Source organism: Sturnus vulgaris, chromosome Z (assembly GCF_052056855.1).
Source record: "Sturnus vulgaris isolate bStuVul1 chromosome Z, bStuVul1.hap1, whole genome shotgun sequence".
Taxonomy (NCBI): domain Eukaryota; kingdom Metazoa; phylum Chordata; class Aves; order Passeriformes; family Sturnidae; genus Sturnus; species Sturnus vulgaris.
Window position 1 is genome coordinate 65,985,913 of NC_142283.1, and position 25,450 is coordinate 66,011,362.

At 37.1% G+C, this 25,450-nt stretch overlaps 1 protein-coding gene and 1 long non-coding RNA gene across 2 annotated transcripts in view; one reads left to right on the forward strand and one right to left on the reverse strand.

Annotated features, from left to right (window-relative positions):
- Positions 1–6,074, reverse strand: part of ITGA1 (integrin subunit alpha 1) — a 73,673-nt gene extending 67,599 nt beyond the window's left edge. Inside the window, exon 1 of the mRNA XM_014889710.2 lies at positions 5,766–6,074. Coding sequence (XP_014745196.1) covers positions 5,766–5,793 — 28 coding nt within the window. The 5' untranslated portion in view covers positions 5,794–6,074. The remainder of the gene's footprint in view (positions 1–5,765) is intronic.
- Positions 40–25,450, forward strand: part of LOC148219892 (uncharacterized) — a 65,589-nt gene continuing 40,178 nt past the window's right edge. Inside the window, exon 1 of the long non-coding RNA XR_015799568.1 lies at positions 40–939. This is a non-coding gene — a long non-coding RNA (uncharacterized LOC148219892). The remainder of the gene's footprint in view (positions 940–25,450) is intronic.

Sequence of the window (25,450 nt, forward strand, 5' to 3'; positions counted from 1 at the left end):
TGCGCGGGGAACCTGGCGGCGCGTCTTGAGGCTCCGTCCTGCGGAAGGAAAAATGCCGGGGCGGTGTGAGGGAGGGGGCCTGGGAAGCAGCCGCGTTGCTGCCGGGTGCTGCGAGCACTGAAAGTCGGCTACTCGCCAGGAGGGGGGGAGGGGGTCGTCCCCGCCTTCGTTCTTTCCCTCCAGCGCTTCACAGCGGCAGTCCAAACTCCTAAAGTCTTCTAACACCGTGCCGCACGGTTCAAAACACGAGGGGAAAAAAACAAACCAAAACCAAACGGCGAAAGCCAAGCAGTTGTGGAAGATTACAGGCACAGATGGCGAAACAGGCGAGCGGTACAGTCCCGTGGTTCAGCGAGTGCCAAGGGGCCAGGGGACCGCGGTGCCACCCAGCCCCGGCAGCCGCCGCCGCCTGAGGCGGAGCGGGGCGGCCGTCACCCATGGAAATGAAAACCAGACGCAGGCAACATCAGAACCTGAACTCTTACTTGGACGCTGCTCTTAAACTGAATTCCGGCTTAAAAGGTTTTGGTTAAATTTGCAAGTTACAGTTCAGCCAGTACTGAACCTTGACCGGCTTCCTTCCAGTTCTGAGATGCTAGGGAGGCACATAAGCACGTTTCAAACGAAGCTGGATGTTCACGTACAGAAATAAGATGCCTTGCTAAAACACGTATCAGTTCAATGATATTGCAAAGAAAATGGACCTGAACCGTTACTAGAATTTGCAGCTTAGACAAATTTAACAAGCCAGAAATAATGAAAAATTGTATCAACAAGAAGGGAAGAATATTGGAGAAGAAGAGAAGGTTATGTGGAGACCTCATAGCAACCTTCCGGTATATGACAGGAAAGAGGGCATCTGGAGAGGGATTCTTCATCAGGAACTGCAGTGACAGGACAATAAGTAAACGGTACAAAGTGAAAGAGGGGAAATTTAAGGTAACTAATATGAAGAAATTTTTCTTTGAGGGTGGTTAGACACTAGAATAGTGTCTAACCCCTGGCTGCCCAGGGAGGTTGTGGTTACCCCAACCCTGGTACTGATTGGACAAGGCCTTGAGTAAGCTAGTCTGTAGGGAATTGTCCTTGCCCATGGCCGGGTGGGTTGGGACTAGATGGTCTTTAATGCCCTTTCCAACCGCTTAAAAATCTATAATTCTATGATTCTAATTCTGTAGCTTATTTTTGAAACAGCGTACAACACTAGGAACTCCATTAAAGAATGAATGTTGTAAATTTAGAACAAAGAAAAGAGTGAGAATAGAAAAAAAAAGCTTGCATGAGAAATGATTAAATAAAAATAGGTTGAGAAAGTAGGCACACTAATGTGCCATGCTAAGTGTGTCTGGGCAATTGCAACAGATACATTAAGCTTGGAATGGCTACACAGTCTGGTAACAGAAAAGCATAGGGGTATCTTCTTACAGATGAGAGGGTAGCTACAAGGAAGTTTCTGTTTTCTATTAGCTTTTCTTTTTTTTGTTTTTAATAGAAAAAACAACCCACTGTGGATTATGGAATTTGCTGACTTGGAAAGGCTTTGGAGTCAATAATTTAATGAGATATAAGGCTACTGTGAGCAAAAATAATCCCATATCTCCCATTATGGTGTACCTATAAATTTCTCTTAAGTATCTAGCTCTAGTCAGTTGTGACAGGACAGTAGTGAACTCAGATCTGGCCCAGAAATGTGCATTCCTTTTCCCTAAGCTTGATACTGGTGTAAAAACAACTTTATCAGATATTACATAATAGGATTTATTTATCAGACCTCAGACTCTCTTCCGGTGAGTACACATGCTTAACTCTGTTAGCATGAATAGTTTCACAGAATCAAGCAGGACCACCCAAGGGAATATAACATAAGCACGTGTGTTTATTTAACTTGAACTTGTACATAGTAATAATTTTGCATTAACGTTTTAATGCAACAGCAGAGGCAGAGAACTTCTGCATTCAGCTTTTCTTTAGGAGAGAGTGTGCATTCAACTTTACTTTAGAGTTCCTTTCACTTATCTATTTAAATGCTGAGTGGTGAATTCATGGCAAATTTTTCTTCTTTACGTTCTTTGCATCTATAAAATTGCAAGGGTTCACCTCATGCTGTTCTTTCAAGAAAAAGTAGTTGTGGTGCATATTTAATTTCCACATTAAAATGTATTTTACTTTTTTACTGCTGTGTGTATACAAACTTTTCTGTGCTTATTCATTCCAGTCAAATTTTCACAAGCAGCCTTACATCCCTGGAGATACAACATATTTTAAATAAAGGTTCCAAGTTGGCATCCAATATACTATCTAGTAGAAAATAAACATTCAGTTCAGGAAAACAGGTGACTTGCTGCATTAAAAGAACCCCCACAATAACACATGTGCATGTACACACATATACACACACCCTACGAGCAAAAAACTCACAACAAACAAACAAAACCACAATCAAAGAAGAAAGACCAACTTTGAAATGAAGTTGCCACTCAAAATCTCAAATTGACCGCTTTAGAAAGAGACATTTTGATATGGGCCTTTTCTCAAAAAGCAGGTTGTAAGATTTATAGAGTTATGAACACTGATCTACAAATATTTAGTGGGAAATGTAAACATCAATGATGTATCCAGTATCAGCAGAACCATTGTGAACTTAGAAAGGAAAATATTTACTAGAGATGATGCTTTGCCTACTCTGGTAAAAAGTAAATACAGGGTATTATTATTTGTTTGAGTATGTCAAAGTATGAGCAGTAGAAGAAAAACATCTCAAAAAAATTAAGAAGACCATAGAAAGTTTCTAAGTTCATTCTACCTTTGCTAATGACAGGGAGAGAGATGAATTTGACGATGGTAGAACCAAAACAAGTGTGTTCTTTTAACTTTTCATACAGTTTTAACATACAAGTTTAAAATTGCGTAGCCTGTTCCTGTCTTGGTGAAAGATTGAGACTATGTGTAGGACCTAAGAGTTGTTGCAATAAATCACTTTTCAAATACGATTTTATAGGTATTAATAATTACAGCAATTCGGCATCCATTTTTGGACCTTTTTAAGTACAGTGCAAGATAAAATGAAAATGGTGACAGCATATATTCTAGGGATTTTGGAGCCATGCTGGTTATAAGGTTATTATTCTGAAAATGTTTGAGACACGCTTTCCTGTATCTTCAAGTCCTGGTCAACTTCTTAATGAAGATAGGTTATGTACATATTTTAGACAAGAAAAGGTAATTTTCATAGGAAATCCCATCTCCTCCACATTATAGCCTCTTTAGCTAGAATTCATGCAAACATACTTATAATTCTGGATAAGAAAAACTAATAGGAAAGAATCTCTAAATTAGGCGGAAGTCTGCTAAGAGATGTTGGACATTATTTTTGAAAGAGCAAAGGATGAAAAAAAGAGACACATGGAGAGGGAAACTTGGGAAAACATCTTTTTTCATGCTTTGCCTTTATCCTGTGACTTGTCCTGCCTCTACAAACTCTGAACAAAGATCACTTCATTTTCTGCATACAGTTCTGTCTTTATCTATTTATTTTCATCTCTTCTGTTATAAAGATGAGTGCAAGAAGACCATCATCAATAAGAAGTCCAGTAGGGAACAGGCTTTGCATAACACTGTTAAGTAAAGAAGTTTTTAAAGGTAATGTAACCCTTTAGACTGACTTCTTCATTCCTCATTTGTTGAAGTGTAGGGCTGGAGAAAACTTCAGCAGATCTCTAGTCAAACCACTTACATAGAGGCCACCTAAAGTAAACTCAGCCATCAGTTATAGCTGTTCATCCAACTTCCTCAAAGGTCCTGGTGAAAGAGACTATACAGAGGTGGGTTTTTTTTTTGGGTAGCCTAGCCATTCTTTACCTGAAGAGTAAGAAAATTCTGAATATTTCCTAAGATTTTTGAAAAGTCAGTTGCATAGATTTTCTTTTGTCCTTTTTTGGAATCTACAAGTATTCATCAATATCTTTGGAAATCAACATGTCCAATGTGGAAAGTCAGGACTGAGTGCTCTCACAAAACAAAGAAACGCTGACATCTGGAATAATATCCTCAGCAATAATACTTGGATAAAAAGATATATTTGAAATGTTCAACATTTTGCCCTTAGTGTTTCTCTTACTAGATAAGCAAGCCTAACTAATTCAGTCTTTTGTCATAGATCATTTTTCTCAGCCCTTCTCAATTCTATGTGCACTTCTGTCTGTTTGCATGTCAGACTTTCTGTGGTCAAGATTCTCAGAGGTCTCATCAAACAAAGTCAAAATAAAAAAGAACAAAAATCTATATAAATACACAAATGTACATAACATCTCTATGTACCTCCTTTACTCTTGGTTCTTTTTGTCTGCTAGGGCCTTCCAGATTATTTGCTGTTTTTTTCTTTTAAGGAAGAGCAGCATGTAATTTATTTTTAAATTAATTTTAATGTCACCATATTTCTCTTTATGAAGAAAACCCCTTGTCCATATTTTTATGATATTTTGACTTATGTAGGACTACTTCTCTTATTTATCAGAGACAATTTGAATCTTTTACCTGGTATCTCTAATGCCTCCTCTTATTTCTAAGTCTATTCTCTTTCCCACCAGTCTTTTCAAAAAGAAACCCCCATGATAACACCACCAAAAAAGTAATCGCCTGGCAAATCTGGATGAGACTTGCTCTTGAAATGTTTTCCTATCTGACAGTAAACCTTTTTTTCATTACTGGTGAATTATCTGTCAGTGGCAACTCTGCAACTCTGCAGGGAAGTTGTGGCACACTAAGTTGTTGCTGTTTTACAGTGTCCTTCTTTGAAGGAAAATAAACCAAAACATGTTTTGGAGTATGTCACTGTAATAATAATGAAATTAAGAACAGTTATGAACAACAACTAAGTATGGTATGCCAAAATCCTATATTCAAATTTTCACATTTTCCTGTATCTGTTGTCTTGCCCAATAAGCACAAAACTCTAGTTTTGCCTTTTCCCCACTTGCTGCTGCCTGCATTTGGACAATTCTTATGAAATTGATTTCTTCCCCTGTTTCAGGGGGGAACTGCTTCAGGTTCACTCTGTGCTACTTGCCTGCGCAAGAGCTGCTGGAGAGTTCAATGTCCAAGTTTCCAAGCACATGAATCCCAGCATTGCCTTAGCTTCTTTCCTACTTCTTGGATTCCCCTGATTTCAGATCCAAAATGTTACTACTGACTAGCTAGGGAGATTGTTACTTGAAAGATTACTGCATTCTTTTTTCTAGGAAAGCGAGTAAGTCACTAACAATCAATGAACCCCTAAAAGGAAATATTACATTTTCCATCTCTGGATGAACTCATCTTTCTGAAGTGAGTGAGTGCTTCCTCACTTCCCTTTTACCAGTCAGAAGTCTGAAAGCCAAACAGAGGAAAGCAGAAGGTCTACCCGAATTTAAAAAAAAACCGCCCAAACCAACCAAAACCCAAACCAACAAAAACAAATAAACTTGTTTCTTCCAAGACAGATTCAATTACAGTATGCCTTCTCAGCCATTCATCCTCATCTGGCAACTACTCCTTGCCCCCAGATTCTAAAATTGGTTTAAGGATTAAAGTTCCCAGAGAGAAGTACGTTCCCTCACAGCCTGCGGCTGGAGGGCAGCTCCGGGCACACTCTCGAGGCAGGGATCGAGGCGGGAGGGCGCCGTCCCTTGGGTGCCAGACCCTACTGGCTTCACCGGCTTCCCGCCGGGAGCAGGGCTGATTTAGGGACCCGAGTCTTCAAAGCAAGGCAGAAACTGGGCTTTCCTCACCTGTCAGCATCCAGTAGGAGGCAGCCATGCCTGGTATCCTGCGAGCCGGGGCCCGGGAGCCCGGGCGGAGAGCAGGGGTGGCGGGAGCGGTCCGGCCGCCGGCGCGCTCGGCAGAGCTGCGCTGCCGGTGGAGCTCAGCGCTCTGCGCCGCCCGTCCGCCTCGCAGCCGAGTTAGGCATTTCCTGTTTGTTATCCAGTCTTTACGTTGCTTCTTCGCGTTAAGAAGATTTAGCTTCCTCCCACCGCACACAGTCTCCCCCCCACTCACCCCTCTAAAGGTCTCTGAGTTTTGGAAACCTCCCCGTTGAATTAGCCCAGCGTTAGGATGTACAAATAAAGCCAAGTCTCCCCCGCTAAACACTCTCGGAGAGCACAGCAGACCTTAAAGGGACATCTCCCCGTTCATAATTAATAAGTGTCTCCCGCCAGCCAGCTCCCGTCCCAGTAGGGCAGGAGTGAGCTGGGTGTGCTACACAGCCACCTCTCTCGCCTTATCAACAGGAGAAACACGTCGTTGAGGTAGGGGGGTGTGTTTGCTTAAGTTTAATTTCTCTGACATCACCCCTTAAAAACGCACTCTTACGACCGGTCATTTGCCCGCAAGAGGAAGCCAGCCACCCCTTGCCCATTCTCGGCGGCTCGGGAGACGCAGTAACTCTTCAGACAGTGGGCGATTTTCTCGAGTCTTTGCGTCCTCCTGTGCTTTGCTGCGTAGAGGAAATACCAGACAGCTGCCTTTGCCCTCATCTATCGAACGTTTGCATGGCATGCCTTCCCCTCTCCCTGCACCCAAAACGACTTCACAAGTAAATAACTGAATAAATAGCAAAGGTAATAATCAGCCAGGTTCAGGCTCGTGATCAGGGATTTTCAGGGTTTGTTGCACACTCAGGAAAGGAGCAGTTTTGCAGGACTTTTTGAGTTTACCAGACTGATGCTCAAGTGGAACCCTTTCAGCAGTGTATAAGGTCCCACACTAGGTCTGAATAAAATAAACAATATGAAAAATAATTTTATTTTTTATTAACCAAGAGAACCCGTAGTCCCTCAGGCAGGAAAAAGGAAAACCAAAATATAAGGATTTGGAAATTTTGGTGCTTCTAGAAAAACCCTCTATAATTTCTTTGACTTGGAGCAAAGGATTTGGTGAGTAAGTGGAAGTTAGTGGAATTTGGCAAGTTCCTTTGAGACTAATAAACTGCAGCTTTTAATAAGCACTGTAATAGCTTATTGCACCTTCCAACTTCTGTCTTAATTTCATGAAAACACTTAGGGTGCTCCATGTAGATCTGCGGAAATTTGAGAAAACTGAACAATTTAAAAGCTGGTTTTAAAAGAAAAGATCTTAGTCAGACTACTCAAAGCTGGTGAAATCAAGCACATGTGTAACTTCTGTTGAATGAGAATTTTAGCTTGGTTGGTGCCAGTGTAAAAGACAAGACACATTTTTTCCAGTCAAAGGTTTTATGCATAAAATTAAAGGAAATGGCATCCAAACTAAAAGAAGACTGAGTTTATGGAAAAACTGTCATTTCATTTTTCCCAGTCAGTTGCATTACTACTACTGTTATTCCAAAACAGGGTTCGTAACCCCATGTCCTAAGCCAACAGCTTGCGGAGTTGATGTAGTTTATTACAGAGTTGCAAGTCTGGGTGCTGGGTGGTAATCCACAAAAGTCAGCACCCTCAGGGTTACAAAGCTGGGTTTTTTTAATACCCTTTTTAGTAATATATTCCACCTACCTTATACAGATGAACTGCTGTATTTTCTTTAAACAACAACAAAAAAAAAACACCAAAAAAAACCAACCAGACCAAACAACGAAATCTTTGTATTGCTTCTGTCACTATACTTCAACTAAAGGAGTTGGACTTGCTTTCCAATCATAGTGAAGGATGTTTTTTGTTTGTTTGTTTTTGGTTTTGGGTTTTTTTTGTATGTTTAATGTATTGCATCAGAGGAAGAAGCCAGGGAACTAAGGATTTTCTCTTGGACTAAAATAAACTCAAGTCTGTATGAAATTTATGAAGCGTTTGGTATATATGTGGGGACTGTACATCATGTTGGAGAATAGCACTTCTTGAGAATAAAAAGAAACATTTTTGATGAAGAGTTATTCCTAATTTTTCTCAAATTATTCTTAATATTATGATTCATTCGTTTGTTTTTGTGGTGATGTCTTATATGTCTTGCATCAGGCAATGTCAAAAGGAAAAAATTAGAAAAGATGAATTGCTGGACTGTGCTAGCATTTCTTATTTATTTGAACACATTCAGGAAAGTAAAATACACTACAGACTTACAGACAACTATCTATTTTGGAATGTCAAACTAGAAAAAAAAACGCAAACCCTCCTTTTCACAGTTAATGTTGCTTTATGCGCAGTATTCAAGCGATGTTAGTAACATGCTGCTAAATTCTCTTGTTGGAGTTTAAAGTTTCATACCTTAGTAGTAAGGAGCAAATCTGTGTTAAGCAAGAATCTCTAGATGAAGCTCACTCAGGCCCAGAAGTAGTTAAGATATTAGGCTATTTTAATGTGAGATAAACAAGTATTATTAGTTTCAGTGGATTGTAATAGTATACAAAATCATAGTTATGGATAGTAGTATCCATAGTTGTGGATAAAAGAAAAAGGTCAAATTAGTTGAAATAATATAGCTGGCTTGCATAATTTATGTCTTTCTAAGATGTCACAGAATGCTGAGGAAGATTTTTTTTTCCTAGTGCTATAAATTAAACATAATTTGTGATTTTGAGCTGTGCCTCCTAACTCAGTTTCAGCAATTAGTTTTAGAATACGTGATATAGAGTAATTATATCAGTAATTCCGTGGAATCGGATGGAACTTTATTTAATCATTATTTTTGATTAAAGATTAGTTTAACGACTGGAAAACTAGTCTTTGAAAAGCAAAAAAAAAAAAAAAAAAAAAAAAAAAAAAAAAAAAAAACCAGAAAGACACAGTTCTTCTCCTTTAGGGGGTGGGATTCCTGCAGAAAACCCCCAACCAGTGGAAACAAATTTTATTCCAAAGGTCACGCTGAAGAAAGTGGAAGCAAAGTTCTTCAAATAATTTCAAAGGCAGGCAGTCTTCTACATAGTGTGACTATAATTTACATAGAACTCATTTTTCATGGAATTTTTTCTTCCCCTCTTAAAGAGGGTATGAGCAATTTTATTTTGCTTGTTGGGTGAGAAAGATCTCTAATCTGTAACTCAAGAGAGGAACTCATAACGCAAGACTGACTTCAAACAGCCAAAAGCATGTCTAACTTTCTTCCATTAAAGGAATAGTATGACAGCATCAATATTGTAAGAAATATGTTACGTGTTTCTGTGGTGTTCACTGTTGTTATTACACTGCATTATGCACTGCATGGAAAATACTACAGAATGTGTTCATATAGCTTCTAAGTGAATATTTATCATTGGCAGCACTTACTGAAATCTTGGATAGTTTACACTGCACTGTAGATTAGTAGTAGTTTACATTTGTGTGTTTTTCTTACACTTGCTTATTCAGCGTCTCCAACATGTCTTTCACCTTGATGACTTTGTTGTTCATTTTCATACTCTCCATTTTTTCCTATCTGATTCTAAGACCATACTAGAATTCACTTGGCATAGCTTGTGGGTCTGTAGTCTGATTTTTATTATGTCTGAAATACTCAAGGGCTTCTTCTTCAAGTACCAGAACTAAGACCTTGAAGGATTTGGTATGGTTCCAGAAGTACTCTATGCATAAATCTTTTCATGTTTTACAGCTCAGCTTTTAACTGATACTTGATATTCTTGGAGAATGCCCATGTTTCTGCTCCATCTGTATTAACCAGTGGTAAAAACGTGCCAAAAATCCTTTTTGCTATACAATAGAATCTTTATAAAATTTTTGTTTTGAAGATTGTGTTAGTATTATTAATGTTGCTAGGAAATGTTATGGAAGATGCTCTTTGTGTTCTGTGTTAAATCTATTCTCTACAATATCTTTTATTTCTTCTTGTTCTTTTCTGGATTATGTATCAAATATCATAGTGTAATTGTGAACGAAATTAATTGACAGCCGTTGTTCTTACTTAAATTTCTGGTTTTCCTCCTTAGCAGATTTCAAGTGTCTCACATCATCAGCCCTGCTGCATTTCCTTATGCATTTTCTCTAGATGCAAGTTTTTAAATGGTCATTCTAAATTTGTAGTGATCAGAATTAGGTGTGCCACAAAAATACAGCAAGACCAGAAAGAGATGAGTTTATACAGCATCATTTACTGCTATACATCTTCCACCAATCTCTTTAATTTTTGATTGTTGCTTTATAATAATGTAGAAGGATTTTAATATTAAAACAGATTTTAAGATAATTTCAGGTTATATGCCTATGCTTTTCATAATTCCTGATGCCATTTCCTTTGAGTCAGTTTCTTCCAAATTTAGTCCTGATTAACCATTCTTTTTCTGGCAAGGGGGAGATTTTCTGCTTGCTTATTTATTTACCTATGTGCTAGTTTTTAAGTTATCTTTGAGCTCTGTAGTACATTAGCAAACTTTAACATGCATATGGTTCTTCAAACTGTATACTATAGAACAGTCTATCCAACATGAATGAGGCACTGATTTCTCTGGCCTATCAACATTTTTTTTGTGTTGGAGCACTGTTTCTGCACCACTGAAGTCACTGTAGCTATGACATTGAGTCTGAGGGGAATGGAACTGGTAACTTCAAGTGTAGGGATGAAAAACAGAAATTAAATTGTATTGTGCAAAATCAAGGACCTAGAAATTACAATGTGTTTATAGGATTTTTGACTAAAGGTACATATAATAACTTGGACAGTGTTGGTACATCAGCACATTGATTCTATTGCAATATACGAAGAAGATTTGCAATGAGGCCAGAATGTAGGTGTAGAGGGTTAATTATTCTCATTATTGACTTGAGCTTTCTGCAGTGCATACACATTTCATTTTATTACTACTTCTAAACAATTGTTTAGTTTTGTTTTGTTTTTAACATTCTGCTTGTGGTATGTTGTATAACCAATGTTATTTATTGTTCAGATAGATTTCATTTATGAAGCTGTATAAAAGAATAACTTATTGAGAGCATGCTGTGAAGGGAGGCTAACTGATGACATTAATTTCTCAAAATAATTACATAGTCTTCAGAATCTTACATTGTATTACATTGCACTGTATTCATTACCTTCACAGCTGGTCTGCATGATATAATTACTTATTACTGTTTGGTTACAGAAAAAAGGTGACTGATTGTAATAACTCTGTGAAAGCTAATTATATTTTTTTTCTTTCCTAATAGATAGAAACATTGTCTCCTTTTTCCTTGATGCGTGCATTCTTCTTCTATGTCTATTGTGTCGCTGTTAATGCAAAAGCAATATTTAAATACAGATCACTGCCCAAGCTTCCCTTTAATCTTCTTAATCAGGAAGAAAAAAAATCTTGCATTTTTTGAAGGAACACAAATGTGATCATGATGACAGCCTATTTTATGGCCTTAATTGAAAAAGCAAAACAGAACAACAAAAATCAGCCAACCAACCAAAACACCCCAAAAGCCAATAAACAAAACAAACCCACAAAAAATTCATACGAAAACCCAGCACAAACAAACACACAAAACCCAGAGTAAAACCAACCAAACAAGTCACCCCAGCAAAACAGCACACACACAAGAAGGAAAAAGATCCCTGTAGTACAGAATCTTAATATTTTTGCTAGGATTACCTCTTTGTTTTTTAACTGTATGATTTTTAAGACAAATTAGAAATTTGCAAAAATCTCTACAGTGAGGAGCACATTGCTACTTTTTTTAGTAAAGTTGCAAACCAGGCTCCTGCTGGGATTTGAACTCCTGTAGATTTCTGTAATTCTTTGTTTCACGGGTGCTACAGTAATTTTTACCTGCAGAGACCTGTAATTCACATCCCACTGCTCCATCTACCTGTCTATAGAATTAATTTGTTTTGTGGTCTGGAAGTCTGGATCTTTCTGAATGTTGATCATATTGAAATAGTGGACAACTGACAGAGAAGGTAGTATGTATAATTTTGTTAGAAGATTAAAAAAGCACTCAGCTTCTAGATCAGAATTATAAATTGCTGTTCCTTTTCACATTGAAATGCTTTTTAATAAGCATCTCCAGTTTCCCAGAGTAATGTCAAAACCAGTAGACTTTTGCCTAATTAGCTCTAGTGTTCTGTTTAAACTAATAGTGTGAACTGGAGAAGTAAGGTTTCTTCAGGCCAGAAGCAATCTGCTGAACTGTAATTCTGGAAACTGCTGCAATGAACCTTTCTTCCCCATGCAGGCTGAGTTGTGTAGCTCTTGATGCCATGAGACGTGGTCTTCTCAAGTGACCTATATATTAACACGTGTGTCACATGACTGAATGCACATGTATAAGCCCTGTCAGATGAGTACTATGCAGATATATAAAGACATCGTGCTTTTGCATCTCAACCCTTTGAGATATGATAGGCATGAGTATGACTGTGTATGAAAGAGGTGCTGCCAGGAACTCCTGAAAAGGAGTGACAAAAGGCAAGGCTCCCAAGACAACCCATACCAGGACCACTCTGCCTACACCATCGCCATAAGCCTTCAGATAGCCAGGAGAATCTTAAAAGTGACTGAATTGTCACTGGATACACCCAGCCATTTTAGGCTAATTCACTTACATGGGAATGCCCTGAGCAACATATAGAATGCATGTCCTAGAAGGAACCAGTGACCAGGACTCATCACCAGAATGACAATCTTCTTTTCAAAGGACTCAAAAAACTATTTCCCTTGCAGTGTCAATCACTGTGAATCAATTTATGCTGAGCATACTCTGAATGCATGTCCAGGATCAAGCTCTTCAGTGAAACAGAAAAGAAGAGCTTCTGATATGAAGGTTTGATCCAGACACCAAACTGCTTCAGAAGCACAGTTCTAGCCATGCAAAAACCAAAATGCTGAATATCTAGAGAACCTCATGGATGGACCAGCATACAAACATTAATTACTTAGAGTAATTAACTCTAAGTTTGGAGAAGAGATGAAAGCACAATTTTTAGATCAGAATTTTGAATTTAAATATGCAGTTTAAATTAGGAGTTGCTTTACAATATCTAGGTCATGTCAAAATCATGGCTTTGGGTTTGTTTTTTAATTTAAAAGAGAGATTTCTTAGAGTATTTTAATCAAGTGATGGCAATATTTGCTGATTGAAAGCCCCAAGAAGCTGTGATTCATTTCTGCAAAATGATCCTTGAATGTAACAAATAAAACTTTAGCAATTCATAGAAATTGTTTAAACTGTGTAGTCATAAAGAAAGAGGAAGATTTGCTGTGGTATAAGGAGTTTATGATTAGTAGCTTTTTGTTAGTTTGAAAATTCATTCTCTGTGAAAAACAAAACAGTAGCTCATGCTGTATTGTTCTCCTTTTCACCTGCTACTGAGTTAGAAATCAATAGAAGTGATACTATAGATCTGTCATTGCTATGCCATTTGGCAGGTCTAAATAGGCCTAAATATTTGCATGTCTAAATATTATGTATATGTTGTAAAAGTATAATCTGAAAAAATAAAGATGCACATTTTTCCTCCAGCTCATAGAAAATTTTGGTTTTAGAGACCAGAATGAACTCAAAATTCAAGAGGAAAGTTGTTTGTTACAAAGAAATTTTAGTTACAAAGAATTCATGGTTAACACTGTGTAAACCAATAATCCCAAAGATGGATATTCAGTGTTTTACTGTGGGTTCTGTTGTGGTGTAGCATTTATTCAGATGATGCAACATTAATAGTGGATTCAGAATGACCTGGGGGTAGGTTTGTACACAGATAGAAGTTAAAAAAAAAAAAAAAAAGTATATATATATATGTATGTATATATATATATATGTAAAAAAACCCCACATAAATGCCTTATTTTATAGCATCCAAAAAACCAAATTTTCTTCATCTTCAATATATTTGTCAGTCTATTAAGCATGAACAATTCAATGCATTTGTGCAGATTGTTAACCAACATATAAGCCAGAGGTAGAGTTAATGTTATTAATAGTTTGCTCATTGATGAAGCAGTGGATGTGAGTATTACACCTGGATTAATTTGTGTTTACTGTCTATGGAAATCTTATTTCTACAGTAGGGCTGGGCTTACAGCCAAGACCTTGATTCAGGTCAGCACGTTTTGCAGAGGCTTTAAAGTTATCTCAGCAATCCAAATAACCCCCTGTGGAGCAATTCAGGACAATATTTCCCTCAAACTCTGCGACTAAACTAGCCTTTTTGACCTTGTCCAGAACTCACAGATTGCAGCTTCTTGATTAACTCAGTCTGGCACCATTATCAAATACCTATGCACCTAACATACATTTAGCTGCCTGACATCTTGAATCTCTTTAGAAGTTTTCCAGGCTTTAATGGAAGGTCTTGTGTCACCAGAACAGAACTGAGTTTTGACTGTTAGAAGAACTAGATTTGTTTGCTTTCAAGAGTGCTCTTTGAGGGCTCTTATTAAAATAAAATGAATGGTCATATCACTGACCATGTTTGTTCTCAGACCTATTTAATCTGATTTTAGAATATTTTCTGAAAAGTCTTTCCTTATGATCTTTTCTAAGAGTATTTTACTTAGCCAAGGATGAATACATATCCCAGGTATCAGAAATGTATTTCTTTTAGTAATCTCTCTCCTCACTACTCAGCTAAGTCATTATCACTGCTTTAAAGCTGCTTGGAAAAAATAGAATATTTTCCCCAAAAATATTTTTGGAAGGTCTTTCCTGAGATTTTGAAGTATTCAGATGACTTTTTTTTTCAGGAATGGTCTGAAGTTGGTATCTTACCAGCTGGTCCATCTGATATTTGTAGCCCATTCTGATTTGGGGAACAGTATTTTGTAGATTAAGAGTACCTTATCAAATGTGTTTCCTAGGCCCCTGGATTAATGGTCTGGCAAGGACCTAAAGATTTCAATCCCAGTTTCCCAGTTTATCGTTACTTGGATGAATGCTGCTGTACATGGATGCATGCAAGTTGCTAGATACACTGTGCCAATTAGGAAAACGAGGCTGCAGTGGTGTGACAATACGAGCTGGTCTCCTTGAAGCATTCCTCTTGCTTTGGAGAGCATAAGAACTGAGTGGTAAGAACTGGAACAGGAAGAAATTATACTTCACATCCATCTGAGAAGATTCCACTGTCAACATTTACCCCAAAAGAGAGCTCCTGGCAAGGGGTAGACAAGAAATGTACATCAAATCCTTCAGGCACTGCCAGGCCGAGAATAAAACATACTTCCATATCATAGGGAACTGCCCAATCATACAGGGTGCAGGAATTAAAAGGCATGATTACATCTGTGAAGTGTTCTCAAAGTAAGCTAAACAGAAAGATTGGACAATGTTTCAGGAACGACATACAAGAGATGACAACAAGTTATAGGAACTGAACATAATTTTTCTGAAGAGAACCAAGTGTTTGTGGTGGCTGTGGCTGTGCGACACTGAGTATCCTGACACATCTTTAGAAGAGGTCGTGATGGAAAAAGTATAGAAATACCAGTATGTTCACAAACTCATTCAGGAACTAACAAATGTGGTAGGCATTGTATTTATGGGCTTACCTCTTGGAAAACAGGAAAAGAGGTACCATAGAAATGATGAACTTTTGAGGACCTAGAGTCTCTCCAGACTGAGACAAGAGAAGACAGCTTAGGCCTCCAGAAAGCTCCTTGCTTCTGTAGATGTTATACATATATTTGCAAATGAAATATTTACTGTTGTATCATCTTAATAATTTCTCAGTGAATGCTGTGAGCACAAGGCAGCCACAATCCAGCTAACACCAGGCCTGGATAGTACATGAGGACACCAATGAACTCATATCATGATGTGTCACGTTCCATCAGTTCAAGACAAAATTCTACTGATTTTAACCAGGGTGGATGGGCCATCTGTACTTAACCCAGAAAGGGAACGTGTGTAAATTATATGTGCTTGATAAATAGCCATTCCAATAACTCATATAGAAACATTTAGAATTATTTTATAGTTGGTTTTATACTTGCATTTATACTAGTTCTGTTTGTGTATTTGGGTCATGTAGCCAGCTGGTCTATAGAGCTGCATGAAAACCTTTCCAGCTAGCAAGATAAAGGAAGGGAAAGAAGAAATAGGGAAGTTTAGACCACACTCATAAGTGTCTTATAGTTGTAATATCTAATTTAAGATAAGACATCCATCTCAGCTGCAGCTATGGCAACAAGATTTCCAGTAGTGATTACAATACTGAATCAGAATTGAGTATTTCGCATGGGAAAGTGCAAGGCTGGGGAGAAGTGAGCTTTGAAAAGTCACAGGATTTCTGCTTTTCAAAACAGTCACTCAGGCTAAAGCAGAAATAAACTGTGAGATCCAATTTTTTGCTGCTTTTAGTCATATGTACAATGCAAAAGGAATTTATTCAGGAGATTATGTAGCAGGAGATTATGTAGCAGTGTAGGTACACAGCAAGGTACATGGTAAGGTTTTCTACAAAGCTTGAGCATTCAAGGTAGCGAAACCCAATTTACTATTTGAAATTTTGCACATGGTATCAGTATGTCATATTTTGTAAACAAATAAATCTATGAATGTATGTCAAGAATACGCTGAACTTGATCTTTTTTTAGTTATTGTCTTGCCCAAAGTTTGTCTGCACGGAGAGCTTGATTGACAAGTTTGCAAGGGATTGTTTTTTGAATCGAATTGATAGTAAATTCATATATTTTGTAAAATAAGAGTAATTAGCATACTGATGTGAGACATATAATGATACAAGCATTGTGATGAAAATCTTATAAAACTGGCTTCTCATAATTTTATTTGGCTCTTCTTGATAAATGATATTAAAATAGTTGTTTTACATTATTTTAGCATTGTTTTGACTGTTTTGGAGGGGAAAAGAAACTTGTAAATTCAGATAATTGTTCAGTTTTGTACTTCCTTTAAAAAATTCAAAATTAAAAAAGAAATAATTTTAAAATAACCCAGACTATTAAATCAATCAGTTTGATTTAATACTTTGCATATCACGTTGTTCTTGGTTGTGAGATTTTACATTAAAAAAGGTAACCTACTGCATATGTTTCAAGACATATTTTACTGACTTTCTCCAAATCTTTAGACCTGCAAAATATATAAGATCGCCTGTCACACTGAAGGAATTAGCTGTGGCAATAAATTTGTTTTAGAATGAACAGACATTAAGGTCAAGGGAATTGTTATGGTGTTATAGTTGTTTAGTCCGACCTACTGTAGTATGTAGAGTTCTCATTTAAGTATTCTCTTTAGGTCAGATAAAAATTTATATAATATTAAACATTTAGATAATATTACTTAAAAATACCATTCCCCCACTTAGAGGAACTAATTTTAATTCTTTTATCTTCCATGTAATTAATTTAATTCTTTGATTTATCTAAGCTATTAATTATTGCTTTTTTAAACAAAGATTAGAATCTTCAAGTCAGTAAGGCTGAGAGAGGAGTTAGAAAAACAAAGGAAAGGGATGTCATTAGAACTGGTACCCTTTTAAGGTAAATCAAAGATTTTACTTTGAACACTGCAAATAACTTTTGTGTAAGCAGGCAGTAGTTAAGCTTAACTTAAGTCTGTTTTTCAACTTTTAAATGGATTTCATTAGACAAGGATCAGCCAGTTAAGAGAGAGAATATGTGCTTAAAAGTATAACAAAGCAGAGTATGTCATTAATGAAATGCAGCTTCTTACATGAAAATATTGCAACCACCCCTTAAACAAGATCAGCATTTTTCATGCTATTAAAAACTCAGTTCAGCCTTTTACATACATATATATATATACACATACATACGTGTGTGTATATATATATATATATATATATATATATATATATATTTATATGATGCCAACACTTTGTTTTGGTTTACAAGTGAAAACTGATTGAATTTGAGTAGGTCTTGGAAATTTCAAGGGGGAAAATGAGAAAGGCTTAGAGGGTAAGTTTTGCAATATCTTCCAAAAATGAGGAATATTGTGAAGAAAAGGAGAAAGTAGTGTAACATTGCGTAGCAGGAGGTAAAGGATTAAGCTATAACTAGTACCAACATTAGTCTATCTATTATGAACTCAAGCTAGTTTGCTGTTAACAAACTGTTTTCTGTCCTCTCTGTGGTATATTAAAAAAAAACTCAGAAGAAACCAAAAAGCACCTACTATATCTGTAAACATTAACTTAAGCTCTGTTAATATTTGTCAGAATTCCACATGTAAATGAGTCCTATTAAAGCAGCTGAGGCCGTGGGGTAGCAGACATACATAGGACAGTGTATATTTTTGACTTTTTTTCCTGTCATGACCTCACAAAATGAGTTCCTGAAAATAGGAATCTGAGCCTTTACATAGTCAGAACAACAGAAAGGATTCTTCTCAGTTCCTGTGAACTAGAATTCTATTAATTTTTTGGTTTATTGGTTTGTTTGAATGACAAGTTTTTCTTGGGAAAGACAGTTGAAATTTCAAGCAGAAAACTGGCCATTTTTCCGGAACAAGGGAAAGCCAGCTCCAAAGAATACACTTTACATTGAAAGATGCTACTTGTAATTCACAAGGAACTCAGTACTGGCTGTCTTTACCTCCAGCCGTACTAAGTTCTAGTAGTAAAATTTATTGAAATAATTGGCTGGTTAGTTTAGGCTTTTCTAGTAACCACTGAAGAGAATCAGGCTTTTCCAGTGTCTTAAAGATATATCACAAAAGGTCTGAAAAAGTTTAGATAACTCATGACCTGAAATAGTCTTTTCTTCTCTGTTGTCTACAGGTATTCTGGCTGATAGCTGAGGGGTAGAAGTCTACGCTGTAGATGTATAAACATAAGAATTGAATCCATACTGGAAATGAAATCCCTAATTTAGAAAAATCCATTACTTATCTTTGGATAGCTTCATTATGGAAAGAATGTCAGCATGTTCTGAAGGGAATATATACATTACATAGAAGGTAGCTAGGATTGCAAAGATGTTTTTCCAATTTTCCACCTGTATGATTGATGTAACTGCTAATTGTGTATCCATTGGTAGGGACGACATCTTTATATTGCATCGTGGCCCATAGAAAAACAAAACAGTGGAGATTCCCTTGTTCAAAGATCCTTGAAAAGAGAGAAAACCACTTCTGACCTGATTTATTCAAAGAATGCTGGTGGATGTGCTCAATGTGTATCTATGGTAGTCACCAATCTCTTCTGCATCTTTTGACAAAGGAAAGTTTGTTGGTAGAATTAGGAAGGGAGAAAAAACTTCCACTTTCTCTAAGGAAGACTACAAAACCCACTGTTTTCACATGTCTTTGTAACGACTGATAGTATCAGAGTTCATTGTTTGGATTACATGGGTATTGGTCAAACATTATTCTTAAGTGAGATCTCCTGTCACAAAAATAGAAGAAGTAGAAGAATGAATAATGAAGAGGAATAAAAGGCGTCATGATATGGAAAAGGCACTGGAAATAAACTTAATAGATTTTCCTTTCAACTTCTCTTAGATGTTTATTTGTCTATATTGATAGACTGGAATACATGACATATGGAGAATTCACAGTCACAGTGCCTAGTCTTTTGTTATATTCTTTAAAGGAAATATCTTTTCATTTTCTGTTTTGTCCTTGTAAGGGCCCTGCTAAAATGCAAGAGTATAATTTTGAGCAACTGTGGTGACCCCATTTGGTCAAGGAAATGGTGTTTTCAAAAGATAACAAACATATTCCCTATTCAGCTTCTAATTTGCTGATTTTAATCACCCTTCTGGAGTTGAAGATTATGCAATTATGCTGTCAGCTTATCAGTTCTATCGCATATGTGCCATTTTCCCAAGTAATCTTTGAACCTAGCAGTCAGTTTCAGATGATTCCATTTGAAGGAGAAGCAGAGGACTGAGTATGGTCTACCCAGTCTGGGGAAGTGTGGTCAAATCATGTTAAATCAGATACTCATCTTTTCCACCAGTTCCCATGCGGGATAATGTTAGTCTCAATCAAGCAGCATACATAATAGCAGACAGATAATTATCATGCTTAGAAGTTCAGCATTACAACAATATTGTTGTCATGGCATGGGGGAAGGTTTTTGATAAGGGATGTGGGTGAAGGGAAGAAAGAAGTCATAGTAAGTGAAGAGCTTTCTTTGCAAGACAAACTCACAGAAAAATAGATTCCTTTCCTTTCCTTTCCTTTCCTTTCCTTTCCTTTCCTTTCCTTTCCTTTCCTTTCCTTTCCTTTCCTTTCCTTTCCTTTCCTTTCCTTTCCTTTCCTTTCCTTTCCTTTCCTTTCCTTTCCTTTCCTTTCCTTTCCTTTCCTTTCCTTTCCTTTCCTTTCCTTTCCTTTCCTTTCCTTTCCTTTCCTTTCCTTTCCTTTCCTTTCCTTTCCTTTCCTTTCCTTTCCTTTCCTTTCCTTTCCTTTCCTTTCCTTTCCTTTCCTTTCCTTTCCTTTCCTTTCCTTTCCTTTCCTTTCCTTTCCTTTCCTTTCCTTTCCTTTCCTTTCCTTTCCTTTCCTTCCCTTCCCAAACCTTCCCAAACCTTCCCAAACCTTCCCAAACCTTCCCTTCCCTTCCCAAACCTTCCCAAACCTTCCCAAACCTTCCCTTCCCAAACCTTCCCTTCCCAAACCTTCCCAAACCTTCCCTTCCCTTCCCTTCCCTTCCCTTCCCTTCCCTTCCCTTCCCTTCCCTTCCCTTCCCTTCCCTTCCCTTCCCTTCCCTTCCCTTCCCTTCCCTTCCCTTCCCTTCCCTTCCCAAACCTTCCCTTCCCTTCCCAAACCTTCCCTTCCCTTCCCAAACCTTCCCTTCCCAAACCTTCCCTTCCCTTCCCTTCCCTTCCCTTCCCTTCCCTTCCCTTCCCTTCCCTTCCCTTCCCTTCCCTTCCCTTCCCTTCCCTTCCCTTCCCTTCCCTTCCCTTCCCTTCCCTTCCCTTCCCTTCCCTTCCCTTCCCTTCCCTTCCCTTCCCTTCCCTTCCCTTCCCTTCCCTTCCCTTCGCTTCCCTTCCCTTCCCTTCCCTTCCCTTCCCTTCCCTTCCCTTCCCTTCCCTTCCCTTCCCTTCCCTTCCCTTCCCTTCCCTTCCCTTCCCTTCCCAAACCTTCCCAAACCTTCCCAAACCTTCCCTTCCCTTCCCTTCCCTTCCCTTCCCAAACCTTCCCAAACCTTCCCTTCCCTTCCCAAACCTTCCCTTCCCTTCCCAAACCTTCCCTTCCCTTCCCAAACCTTCCCTTCCCAAACCTTCCCTTCCCAAACCTTCCCTTCCCTCTTACTCACTGTACTTTCGTTTTCAGATTACAAATAATTCACCTCATTTATAATTAAAAATGTAATTTTTTTTTTGTCTAAAATTGACTTTGAGTTAGACATTGAAAGGGGAAAAAAATGTGTAGTCTTTGTAAAAAACCCAGTTAAAAGATAGAAAATTGTGTTAAATGCAATGGAATTCTTTGCCAACTGGATGAACAGTTCAGTTCAAGGTTTCCAGACAATTTGGTAGATTAATGAAAAAGGGTATTGTAGCTTTCTAGCCACTATTGTGGAAAACGAGGATAAATTCTACCATTTTCATCGATACACACCTCCTGTTTAGACATACCATATTGAAAAAAACCTCCAGATACTTTGAATACTTGACTACATCAAAAAAGATTTTAAAGATACAGTTTTAAAATTACAGTCATTAATTGATGAAAAATACATAACTTTGTTGATTTTTTTTTCACCTTGAGATAGGGAGTGAAATGCTGTGACACAAGTAACACAAGAGAGTATCTATGATAACTTTAACAGTATTATGTTATGATTATGTTATGATTTTTTAAAGTAGATGAACAATTTGAATTCAAAGTACTTTTACTATTGAAATACAACATTTATAATTAGGGTTATAAGTCTAATATGTATTTTTAATAACTCAAATACATAGTTACATATACTGAGAGGAGTTGCATTATATTTATAAATATTATTTAGTATTGTGTGCTATTTGCTTGTAAGAATAAGCTAACGAAGTAGTTTTCTAAAACTAATTTTTAGATGCAGCTTAGCAGCATCTTTTTTCAACAACTTGCCTAAAACCATACCGTTTTTCTCCAATGTCTTTCTGTACACGATGTTGTGGTTTATATTGTGATACAGGATGCCAAGAAATGCAGAAAAGCCAACACAATAGCAAGAAGGCAAGATGTTATTTATATTTTTTATCACCAGCTTTATTGGGTCATTTGTGCTCTTATTTCCTGTTACAGAGGTCAGCATAAAAGCAGATGCTATAATAATTAATAGATTGTATTTTCCCACCTATGAAAGGCCATGGAAATTTTCATGCGAGCTTAACTTCTATGTAGAACAGAAATACTCGAGGAAAAACCATATACTATATTTTGCTGTAGGAATTAAAAATATTACGAAATGTATATTCTCAAGAGAACAGTGTTTAGTAAGATGTGGAAAGGCTTTCAACGCTTTATAACAAAGCAAATTCCTTGTAAACATAGTTTTCAGGAAATTTCGTATGCAAGCTATCCACGCCTTTTCCTGACAATGCATTGTATGATATCTCTGAAACCACAGCTCTTTATCCCAGCTCTAACACTTACAAGGATTATAGTTATCTTAGACAAATGGAGGGTCAAGGTTTAGTCCTTTTTTGTTTAAATGAAAGTCACTGAAAAGTATTACATAAAAGATGGTTTGGTTTAAAGCAGCGTGTAAAAGTCAGCTCAAAGTGTAGGAGTTGGCTCAGAGTGTGCCTTGAAGTGTGGTGCAGTTTGCTTTCTCAAACAGACCACTGAGACTCATATTTGCATCTCATGCTCCTTATGTACAGGACTGTGTAAGTTTTTTTTAACTTCTTGGAATATAAAAATAGTTTTCCTAAATTAAGTTCATAGAATATCTCTCAAAAGAGAGAAAATCAGTTCAATGAAATTTCCCTGGCTTTGTTTTTTATTGAGACAGATAATTTCTTTTTCTTATTTTCCCAATATGACAAAAGACATTTAGCTTTTTAAAGCCCTTGCTCTATTAAACAGTTTAGGTACTTCTTTACCTTTAAAGAAACAATATGTCTAGAATGTGCATTATTTGATTCTTATAAAATCTCATTGAGATTAATTTTTATTTGGCATCATAAAATTATGTGAACAACAGGTTTCCCATATACATCCAAGTGGAATAGAAATACATTCTTTTGAAGGCTTTTAAAGGGGTATAAAATCTGAAAAGCAGACACGAATAAATTAGATTAATCCTTGGATGAAATCTAGTGCCTATGCGTTGCACATTAGATGCAGAATTTTTAATCTTCATTTCTCTCACATTTCTAAACAGTCTGGACACTCAAATTCGGTAGTGGAGAGGATTCCTTAATAAGTCATGCAATTGCATTTTTTGCTAAGATACATCTTCTGCATTTAAACGTGTCTGTCTAATCTAACCCATTTGTCAAGGTTCATTGGACAGTCAGTGAAATGAAGTTCCCCCATAGCCATATCCAATCTACTTAGTTCAGCTGCAATGACTCTCTTGTACCTTCTTTTTTTTCACCAGCTCTAGAGGGAGCCTAACTGCCAACTTAAGCTAAGTGTACAGCATTTAAATGGTTAAAAGTAGGAGCAGTGAAGTTTACCTTCTGTTATCTTTCTATGTTTATGAATTATGTGGAAGCGTTACCATTATTATTATTAAGAAGATATAATTTAGTATCAGCTAGATCATAACTTGATATGAATGGGCATTTTTCTTTATTACTTGTTTCCTCCATCTGTAGTTCCATAGATTCTGAGTACTTTTTTTTCCTCATCACATCCTTTTTTAGTATCAAAATTTACCAATGTTTTATTGGAAATTTTTCAGTGTTTTGGGTGTGTTTCTTTTTGTTCAAGTTAATTAACTTGGAAGTGAAAGTAGCTAAACAATACCAGACCTTGAATAAACCAACATGATTTTAACACAATGTGAGTGAAATTCCGATCCAAAATAAACAATGTGGTAAGTTCTTGAAATGATACAACATATTCTGTTAACCATTAAAAAAGCTCTGTATGAATAACTCCATATTTGAACACTCAGGATAAAAATGTTTTGTAGCTCTCCCCAGGTGCTTCATCTGTCAGGAGCAGAAAAAGACATTTCATTGCTTGTCCTCCAGTAAGAGGCCTGAAATGATTTATTAAATAAGAGCAGAGGTCTTACCTGATGCTATGTTTCTAGCTGTGCAAATTTATGGAAAATGAAATGAGATAGAAAGTGTACCTACTGAGGTTTTGCCTGTAACTATAATTTAATCTGTGGGTGGTTAGAATCTGGACTGCTCTAGAGTGATGTGCTGTAGGAGAATTTGAGACGTTTTCAAGCAGCTAAGCAGGAAATCTGAACTGAAATTACAGGATTTTCTTCATTTAAGATGAAGAATTCACAATATTGGCTTTTCTGTTTCAATGCTTGCATAGATCTGAAGAATATTTTCTGATATTGATATGATAAAACACTACAATTTTTTAATCCTCAGGTTTGTCCTCAAACTGGGTCACTGTTCTATGTTATATTAGGCACATGGTTTAAGTGGTGCACTTGACAGTGCTAGGTTAATGGTTACATTCAATGACCTTAGAAGTGTTTTTCAACTGAAATGATTCTGTGATTCTGTGATTCTATGTATATTTGCCAAAAATGGGCTTAACTGTCCATTTTTTGACATCTGGGAATGTGGTGAAAGCTATTTTTAAGACTTCCTTTATTGTTAAAAAACAGAGTTTCTTCAGGAACTGATTCTTCCCACCTTGCAGCAGTGGCTAGAAGAACATTGTCAAGTGGTTCTCTCTTGGAAGTGAATGCAGAAGGAGCTATAATAGTGAATTTTGGAAGTCATCTGACATATAGATGGCTGCACATGGTAAGATTACTTATACCCCAAAGTTCTAGGTGCTAATAACTTCACAGAGAGAATCTTCTTTTTGCCTTCAGAAGCAAGTCTGTTTCACGTGTAAATATTGTCCCCAGACTAATCCAGTCCCTTTAGAGGAATTGTACTCAGAGCTGCTGGACTCTTAATGGAGACAGCCATGTCCCTTCTCTTCCTTGAAAACTGTCAATAATTTTGGTATAATACTATTTTTAGACTGCTCAGTCCTTTCTTACTCTGTCAATAGTTTCATAGAGAATTTATAGTAAAAAACTCTTTTTCATGTGTGTGTTACATTACTCTGGCTGGAGTACAGTGATCATCACCAGCTCATGTATCTTCGGAGTCTTGAAAAATTGCTGGTAATTTTTGTGAATATTCAGAAAAGAATGCACATTTCGAAGACGAAATCCCCATCTGTGAGTGTTTTCACTCAATAGGGCAGAAAACTATTGTCCCTGGAGACCAGTTTCAGGGAAACTTCTGTCTCCGTCTTAATATGGGTAGGGATTCACAACTGGCATCACAGACAGTAGTTTTTTCAGGAAATTATTATCTGCTTGCACTCTGAAAACCAAGTGTGGTCTGTACCACATTTTCAGAAGCTGTCAGTTTCTTGTGTAATACTCCTGCAAATTCATGCTTTAGGTTTTATTGCTATAGCTTGCATTGGCTGTTATGGTCTTAGGTGGACTTCTTTAAAAATCAATGGGATCTGTT